Raw genomic sequence first — 9,602 nt, forward strand, 5'->3', positions numbered from 1 at the left:
GACGAGGGATCGATCAACAAGTTGTTACCTTGACCAGGGATCCACAATAATTGAGGTTGGTTAAAATCGCCAATAAAAATTATACCGCATGAAGGATGTTGCAATCTAGCTTCCGATAGAGCACTCACATGAAGATCTAGAACGGAGATATCCTGGCTTTTTCCGGTGGAATATACGATAATCCGATCAAAACCGAACGATGTGCATAGGACACTTTCACCCACAAGTTTTCGATGCTACTGGCATTCCCAATTGTAACGATGGATGAGCTAAATTTTCTCGAAATAGCCATGAGAGCTCCTCCACCCCGCCTGCGCCTGCGCCTGCTGTGCTGTCATGTGTTGATGTCATCACACATCTTCTGCAACATGTTGTCCGCTGTCGTTTCTGGCGAATATGTTGGCACGTTCCTCTTCAAATCTTGGACAATAGAATACCACGTGTTCGGGTCTCTCGTCCACGTCACCGCATGTAAGGCAGATTGGCGAGGCCGCATGTCCGAACCTGTGGTGATACTTCATGAAGCTTCCATGACCAGTCAGGAACTGCGTCATGTAGAAATTCACTTCGCCATGCTTTCTCTCCATCCACTTCTTGATGTTTGAGATCAAACGATGGGTCCACCTTCCTCTTTCTGAGCTGTCCCACAGCTGCTGCTAGTTGGCTATGGAGCTATCTCTGGCTCGTGTTTTCACGTTTTGCGTGCCCTTATTTTCGTAGCAATAGGAGTCCTCAACCAGAAAAACCGAGATGGGCGTGACTTCCACTACAACGCATGCAGCCTCCGACGAAACGGTGCAGTAGGCACTGATGACCCACAAATTCATTCGCCTTGGCACACTGTTCAGCTTTTGCTGGTTACACTGGATGTAAAGACCAAATTTCCAGGCCACCCCTCCATATTGAAGGATTGGCGAAACTACACTCGAAATTATCCCTCGCTGACTACTTCGGACCCCCGAGTTGTTCGCCATTATCCTCGTGAGTGCGGCAACAGCAACGCCGCCTTCTTGCATACATATTCAACGTGGTTTTTAAAGCTGAGCCGGTCGTCAATCATCACACCCAAATATTTAAGCTCACGCTTTGATTCGATAGTGCATGATCCACATCCTGCCTGTTTGTGGTGAAATCAGGTTTGATATCAGGACTATCTCGGTTTTGGGGTGAGCCAATTGCAAACTTTTGGAGTGCATCCAGCTCTCTACCGCTTCTACAGCCTCTGAAGCTCTTAGCTGGACGATTTCTGTTGAGTAACCCGTCGCTAGTAGCACGACGTCGTCCGCGAAACCGACCAACTTTACTCCCTCTAGCAGGCTCAATGTCAGCACCTCACCATACGTAATATTCCACAGAACCAGGCCCAGTTTAGACCCTTGCGGTATTCCAGCTGTAACATCCATATCCTGAAATCCTTCGCTCGTCATGTATTGTAGCTTGCGTTTCCGGAAATAGCTTTCCAATAATTTGCAGAGATATTTCGGTATCCTCATTTTTATAAGCGAAGAAGCAATCGTTGCCCAGCGGACATTATTGAAGGCGTTGCGCATGTCCAATGTTACTACCGCACAAAAACGGTTCCCTCTTCTCTTCTTGAGTCTGGCTTTACCAGCCGTTTCGATGACAGTTCGAATGGCGTCGACTGTGCATCGCCCTTTTCGAAAGCCGAATTTATTGTTGGACAATCCGCCTTCGCCCTCGGTGTATCTGGATACGATTCAAGATCATCTTTTCTAGAACCTTTCCAACCGTATCCAGTGGGCCTATTGGCCTGTATGCCAAGGGATTTTCCCAATGGCTTTCCTGGTTTGGGCAGCAGAACCAGCTTCTGCCATTTCCAAATATCTGGAAACATCCTTCCTCTATACAAATTTGCAGTGACGATCGGAACATTTCGGGAAATTCCATAATCGCGGCCTTAACTGCAATAATCGGGATACCATCTGGACCCGGAGCCTTTTCCAGCTGAAGGGATTTGGCGATGTCCCGCAGTTCCTCCAACGATATTAACTTCTCATCGCTCGTATCCCAGTCGTACGGGACTTGCGGCCAGCTATTAATAATATGATGAGGAAACAGCTCTCTCGTTATTTCCCTCAGTTTGTTGGGGCACATTTCAGGTGGTGTGCTACCGCTTTTGTTTTTTTGCCATGACTATCCTGTTGGCATCGCCCCATGGTCGGTCATTGGCATCTCACCATTTTAGTTCGTGCTCTCTGCTTGTTTAGTCTAGCGCGAAGGCAGCTGGCACGCAAATTCGCGGTTTCCTCAGTCCACACAAAAACTGGTGGATGTGGATTTCTACGATTAGCTCTGCTCGTCATTGCTTCGTCACTTGTCGGTTTTCTGCCGACAAGTTAGACAGGTTTTGCTCCCACTTCAAATCCTCGACAAAGACATTCCGGTTAGGGGAAGAGGGGGCATAATGCCCACGTTAAGAAGAAAGCCTTGTTTTAGAATACATTTGAAAAGATTAACTTTAATTTTCGATTGTGTTTGGAAGTTTGGTTAATTTTTTGTCTAAATTTGATAGTTAGAATAACTAAAGGGGACTCTCTTTTAGAAATGGGACACTTTCTTTTGCTAATAACTCGTTTACTAGTGATCGGACATTCAAAATTTTGACAGCATTTTGCTGCCTGTGAAAAGTACTATCCCATCTGTTTTTTTCAAAATTTTCAATTCACACGTATTTGAGATATTCACGGTGCAAGAGAAAAAGGAAAAAATAATTTTGCACAGTTTCATTCAAAATCCATCAGTATCATATTCATAGCTGACAAAAACGTCGATGATTCAAAGAATTACCACAGATAAACAGACGAGACACTCAGAAGAAAATTCGTAAGAATTTTCGCAAGAGTTTACATTGCCATCTAGTGTCGGTATTGCCTACTAATCAACTATTTATAATAGAAACTGATCCAGGTAGCCTATGATATTGTGATGTTACCAAAAACAGTAAACAAATATTTTTTGCACTTGTGCCAAGATTTGCTTCTCAATTTATTTGTATTAAGCGTGACCCAGACAGCTTTAATCATTGGAGATCAAGGAACAAGAAATCTAACCCAACTGTTTTGAAGAAAATGTTTGAATTTGGACCTATTGCCATTCACGAGTGTTGTGGAGTTTGGAAGTGTCCTAGTTGAGGCCGAAATAATACAGAGATTCCTGAAACTTAACGACAGTAGCTAAACAGAGGATGACACTTAAAGCTAAGTTTCTGAAATCGGATTATATTGTCACTGCATCAATGCTTCGTAAGTTTATTTAAAATAATTTATCTTAAAATTTTATATTGCAGGAGAAAATTTGGAAAATACAAAAACTTAACCGTTGACTAGCAGCAATTCCTGTGATCCTGTAAGAACATTTCCAAGGCGGGATCGAAGCTTGTGTACACAACAGAAACTAACGAGTCTGATTAGAAATATATTTTGGTGAAAGTTGTCTAATCAATTATAAAGTTTCTCGGCGTTTCGGCCTCTGGCTGCACCCAATAATCTATAGCCCAAAAAATCACAGTGAGAAAGAGCAACGTAAGTCTCAAACGTTATGTGAGGTTCGGATGTGAAACTGGTCAAAATAGATTAATTTCAGAAATTAAATGATCATTCATTTCAAAATTTTTTTTTATTGTTATCTGTTCTCATTTAAACCTTATACAGCTGTTCATGATGGTTGATGCCTTTTTCCTGTAAAGGATATTCCCTCCCTAAATTCAGTGGGTGGTTTTCTATGAAACAATTTGTACAAACAGCACAGGTAGAATATATACAACCCAGGAAAAAAATCCTAAGATATTGTTTCTTATCCATTTCGGCTTGGCATTCCACTAGTCTTTTTGGGAAACTATTGCATTTCGATAGGTCCAGGATAAAATTGTCACAACATAAGCTAATTAAATGCATTTTCTCTTATATCAAGATACTGGAGAGTATTGATCATCAGCTGGAGGTTATTCCTGAAACTAAAACTGTAAAACTGTTAAAAATTATTTGAAATAATTAAAAAGTGAGTCAACTTACATTTCAAGTGTTTCTAGACCAATTGTTTTATATTTTGGAAGGTTTCTGGTTGTCACGAAAAGATAAACAAAGCAAATGGCTACCATGATGAAAATAATGATTTCAAAAATAGATAAAGTAGTGCTACCTGGTGGCGACATTGCCTACCACTCTGGCTTTCGTTTCACGTTTTGCGAAGAATGAAAAAAGAGTGTCCCGTCTGTTTGTCTGTGGAATTACTGTATGTGAGTGATGTAAAAGTATGCAAACACTGTCAAAAGTGTCCACAAAGTTTAAATCAAGCATTAGAGTGAAGCACATGATCGGCAACTACGGTTAAGGGTCATCAGGGAAGTCAATGCTCATACCAGCATTTTTAATGATTAATTAGCGAAAAACTAAGTGTAGATCGCTGTAATTTCCAAAAAAAAATCCTCCGGTAAACTGACAGTGTTGCCTGATGAAGAGTCATTCAAACCTAACCTCACACAACAATTTTTTTCTAGGTCCAGAGCTCGTAAGCTGTAAATCCAGTATCGAGACTATGGGACAAATGATTTCTGATGAACGACAAAACTTAAGAAATATTCTATATCAAACAAATTCCAGCGTCTGAATCCTATAACATGTCTGCTCGTGGCAAGGTCCCTAGCATATTAAATTATATATTTGCTGGTTGTTTTTTATAAAATTTGATGATTTGCTAAAATTCTGCTCCTGTGGAAAAAACAACAATTTCCAAAACAAAAATTTCGATTTTCGCTATTTTTAAAAGCCTAAAAAGAGTAATTTTGTATATACCCTTCGCAACCTACGATGTATACTAACCGATTATACATGAATTTCAATTTCATGATGGTTTTCCTTCGTTATTGTCTGGTTTTGCCAGCAGAAATTCCATTGAAAACGCTTTAAAGTAGCTCAAAAATAATCAAGTTTTATCAATTTCGAAACAGCTGTATCCACTAAATTGGCCTCAGATTCTTTAAAAAAAGTAATATTGGACCGAAAAGTAGCATAAATTGAAGGAAGAGGATGTAGCCACCTAAAATACAGATTAGACGAAGAATAAGTTTGAAAAACTGATCAATATCATGGCTGAAAAAAGTGTGCGCCGGTCGATGGGAGGTACCAAGAATAAAGTTGAATTTTTTCTTACAAAAAACGATAAATATTTTTTTTCAATTTTTTTCATGAATTATCATAAGATTAACTTCATTTCCTTCAAAGAAAGTATTTAGATCGAACGAATGGTTTTTGAGATACAAACATTTGTAACTGTCCCATTTCTAAAAGAACTAAGCTTTAGAAGGTAAAAAAAGGCCACAAATTTAATGTAGTTTGAAGAGTAGGTTGAAAATTGGATTTCAGATTCGGTAGGGGCATAATGCGCATATGTGTGTACCCAATCGCGCCGTTTAACGTTTAATATGTGTTTATGGATCCAAATGCCTCCGAAAGTGTTTGCCAGGTAAAAACACTTCTATTCTACTTCACAGATGGAAAAATGTATTGCTACGCGCAGTGCTGCCAGATATACTGAAATTCTTGTGAATAGTTAATTAAATCTATATTAAATTTAGGAATTTTAAATGTATTCGTTTAAATTCAAGTTATGTTTTCCAATACAACCTATAAATATCTTTAAAATTGTTGTGATGAAACTGCATATAAATTTAAACGAATATGAAACATGCTTAAAGATAAACGGACATGGCGCGTTTTGCCCTACCTAGACATGTTTATTAAAATCTTTCAAAATAACAGAAAAAATTATTAATAAGGAAATTTTTCGTTTGATGATTTTCAAGACCAATGTTCATCATTGTAACAGATGTCAGGAATTTTTTTTGTCGATAGATGCCGTAATTCCTTTCTAAAGTCAAGGCACAAATTGCAAGGTGTTCGATAACACTGCTAGTGGACTGTAAAAACTAGCTTATCAATCACAAAACTTCACTCCAATTCACACTTGGAGTACTTTCCCACCGTGGGGGAACAACTTTTTTCTCCCTTATTTGGGGTTTTCGGACGAGCAGAAATTCGCGACGTTACTTGGTGGTGGTTGCAATCAAACTTGATTTCTTTATTGCCGTTTGTTTAGTTCTACCAGTTCGGCTCTCTGGTACTCTCACAACATAGAGACGGTGTAACATAAGTGAGACAAAAATTGAGCAAATCAATGACCGTTAGCACGTCTCACTTGGGGCTTCTATAAATGACGGAATCTCATTATCATTTCTAAACATTCCGGCCCCCTTGAAACCACCGGATTTCAACATAGTTTCTTACATACTAGTACAATTTTAACAATTCAACCGATTTCAATTCATATGCTACGTTATACAATACTAAAATGCGGCATTTTCACCACATCAATCTGACATCTATTGAGGGTGATGAACCCATTTAATACTTGTTATATGCCAATCTAGTTAAAATATTACTCTTCTTTATACAATGCAAAATTTGATAATTTTTGAAAACAAATTTTAACATCATGTAAGGGTGATGAGCCCCTTTTATCCCATCCCCGTGCGCCCATGGAGAACATATTCTCTCTCACTACCAACTCCAGATTTGTTTTGGTCTGGGATTTCGTGTTTCTTTTCACTTCGATTTGCTGAACGGACTCGGTGTTGATGCTAATCAAAACTTACGGAATTCTGCTTAAAAAAAATGGTTTTGGTTCGTGCTGAAGGACGAGTGTTGCTCCCGATTGTCAGGGAGGACATTCCTGGTTGCATTCTGGCTGTTCATCAGGTTAGTATTTGTCCAATTAACAAAAGTGTCCAAAGATGACGTTTCCATCGGTTTTCAGCCTTTCGGTGCGATTCAACGATGCAATACATTGCTATGGGTGGGTGTCGAGAACAAATCTTCGGATTTCATGCATCAGCTGCGATCTTATTCAGGTGAGTATTTTCCAGCAGTGTCCATGTTCCTTTGAGATCATATCACCTACAGTTTCAGCTTTCGGAATGATGAGGAGTGCTGCGGTGCGATCCATAGCGGAAACTGAAGTTGCTAGTGGTGAACGTTTGCTGTGCGTTTTCAGCTTCTAGGACACCTGCCCCTGCCGATGCGATACCAGCGATGCTGTGAGCTGCGATACGATGCAATGTGTTGTCCAAAAACCAAATTTTGAACAACTGGTCATCCCTGATGTTGCTCAGGTAAGTTGTCAACAAATCTGTGATGTAAACAGTGTTCAATTTTCATTCAAGACGTTGTGGCAACTAGTATCTTTGTTGCCGACGGTGCTACATGGGCTAAACCATTTGATTGGCCTTGGATGATCAATCCAAGTGCGCTCGCAGTATGGAGGATGTTTGAAGTGTAGCTGTTTCCGTGACTTTATGGCTCACATGAAACAAAATAAAATATGTAAACGAACGTATCAGATGATTATTTACAAGATCACCAAGGAAAATCAACAAACCGAGTTTCATCCATGCTAATACAGAAACCTATTGACAGTAGGCTTTGAATGGAAGTGTTTTATCCATACTCAATATGATTCATAGAACAACAAACACAATCATTTCCAACATTTAAACAATAACAGTTGCGATGTACAGTATACTTGCTTCACCAGTAGAGTATTAAAAAATTATGTAAACAGCAAAATTTTCCAATCATCTCGTATAAGAACTTTCGTCCAAATGACGACGATAGCCATTCGCACGTTTCCCTCATTTCACAGAACACTTGTTTGAGTTTTTCTACAAATTTTACTCGACAATAGGGTAGCTGTCGTTACTTAGATCAGACATTATCTTTTCGATGATCTTGGGAGGACTTTTGAACCCGGGCCAAACTCGTGAATCAACCCTTTTGCCACACTTCCATCTGTACCGTTGAGCCGTCAACACGTACGCCGGAGCATCGTATCGTTGCTGTGTACCTGCAGGAACATTTTTAAATTATTTATTTTTCCCTTACCTGTTATTCAATCAGCACTTTTCAGTGCTAAAATTATTTTTATTTTCTTTTATTCATATTTTTCTCTTTTCTTTCCAGCATGGGGAAGTCATCGGCCGGTAGAGCCGGTAGAAAGCGAATTGCCGAAACTAATTCAGGTCCATCGCCCAAAAAAGTTGAAATTTCCAATTCATTTGATGTCCTTCATAACATCGGTGATGAGGAAATATTCATATTTAATTCTGATAAGAGTACTAAGAAACCTTCTTCTTCTTATACTCTTAAAAACGAAAAGGTTCCACCAATTACGGTCACGATTCCTGACTTCAATGCCTTTCGAAAAGAAATCGTCACTTCCGTCAAGGATGTGAAGATTTCTTTTCAGATCGGTCGAAGGGGAACTGCTCGTATTTTGGCGGAATCTTTTAATGATTTTCAAAAAATTTTAAATTATTTGAATAATAAAAAACACCAATTTTTTACGTACGATACTAGAAGTGATCGTCCTTTTAAAGTTGTACTTCGTGGTCTCACCGGCGATCAGACACCGGATGAGATCACAACTGAATTAAATTCTTTGTTAGGTTTTTCTCCGATTCAAGTAATTCAAATGAGGAAAAGAACCAACACGAATAATATCAGTAGTGTTGGTTTTGCTCCTGAGCTTTATTTGATCCATTTTAAAAAGGATCAAGTTAATAATTTGCAAATTCTTGAAAAGGCTCGTCTTAAGCGGGCCACAGACTACACAACATTTGTACAAATGCGATGAAATTCGATGAAATTTTGTCGCTGTGAGCACGATTTGCATAGTGTATGGCACTGCTTGAATGAGCGCCCAAACGGTTGGAGTAAAATCGGTCGGGATCGAAATATTTTGTACAAAACTTTCTCCGAGCCGGGGTGGAGATGGTTTTTTTTGTTGCTGTTGCTGTTTTCGCCAGCAATCATTTGTGTTCGCGTGAAATATGTTTGTATAGTGTGTGGGCGAGCATAGATCAAACAAACGTCTTGGAATCATCGAATTTGTACAGGCCATTTGTGTAGTCTATGGCCCGCTTTATGTTTCATTGTCGAGTCAAATTCGAACCTTTTCGAAAATCTTCAACCAATTTCCTTCAAAATATTACGCAATGTCGTCGTTGTCAAGCTTTTTGTCACGGCACTAAAAATTGTAGAATGAATGCCAGATGCATGCTTTGCGGCTCATTCGATCATGAAAAATCTAAATGCCTTTTTGGTGGTGATAAACCACAAACAAAATTTTTCAAGTGTGCGAATTGCGCAGGTAATCATTCCTCGAATTCGCTAGAATGTCCCATCAGGGCAAAAATTATTGCTTCTAGGAAAAATCCCAAAGTTTCCAGAAAAGTTTCTTCTCCTCCTTCCTCTTTTTCGTCTTCACACGTCGGGCCGGCAAACAACCTGCCTGTTCGCAGTCAGCCTCGGCCTACATTGGAATCACGGCTGGGTAATACCCGAAGTGATTTTAATGTTACCTGGGCTGAATCTGCGCCCCAAACTCGTTGTTTATCGTTCTCAGAGGTGGTTGAAAATGGATTTCCCTCTTCAGGTTTAACTAATAAAAATGGGAAAAAACCAAGTCTCAACGTTCATGCGAAGGCTTGGGAAAATCCCCGAAATTCAAATACTTGTTCTTCTCCTTCA

At 39.5% G+C, this 9,602-nt stretch overlaps 1 protein-coding gene across 1 annotated transcript; it reads right to left on the bottom strand.

Moving 5' to 3' along the window:
* Positions 1-656: 656 nt before the first annotated feature.
* LOC129742051 (uncharacterized) lies at positions 657-974 on the bottom strand. Its single transcript, XM_055733898.1, has one exon. The coding sequence runs from the start codon at positions 972-974 to the stop codon at positions 657-659; it is 318 nt and encodes a 105-aa protein (XP_055589873.1).
* Positions 975-9,602: the final 8,628 nt, after the last annotated feature.

This window comes from Uranotaenia lowii, chromosome 2 (assembly GCF_029784155.1).
Source record: "Uranotaenia lowii strain MFRU-FL chromosome 2, ASM2978415v1, whole genome shotgun sequence".
Lineage (NCBI taxonomy): Eukaryota > Metazoa > Arthropoda > Insecta > Diptera > Culicidae > Uranotaenia > Uranotaenia lowii.

Excerpts from the sequence above, each read along its gene's own strand:
- LOC129742051 (XM_055733898.1), bottom strand. The coding sequence starts at position 974 with ATGGCGAACAACTCGGGGGTCCGAAGTAGTCAGCGAGGGATAATTTCG.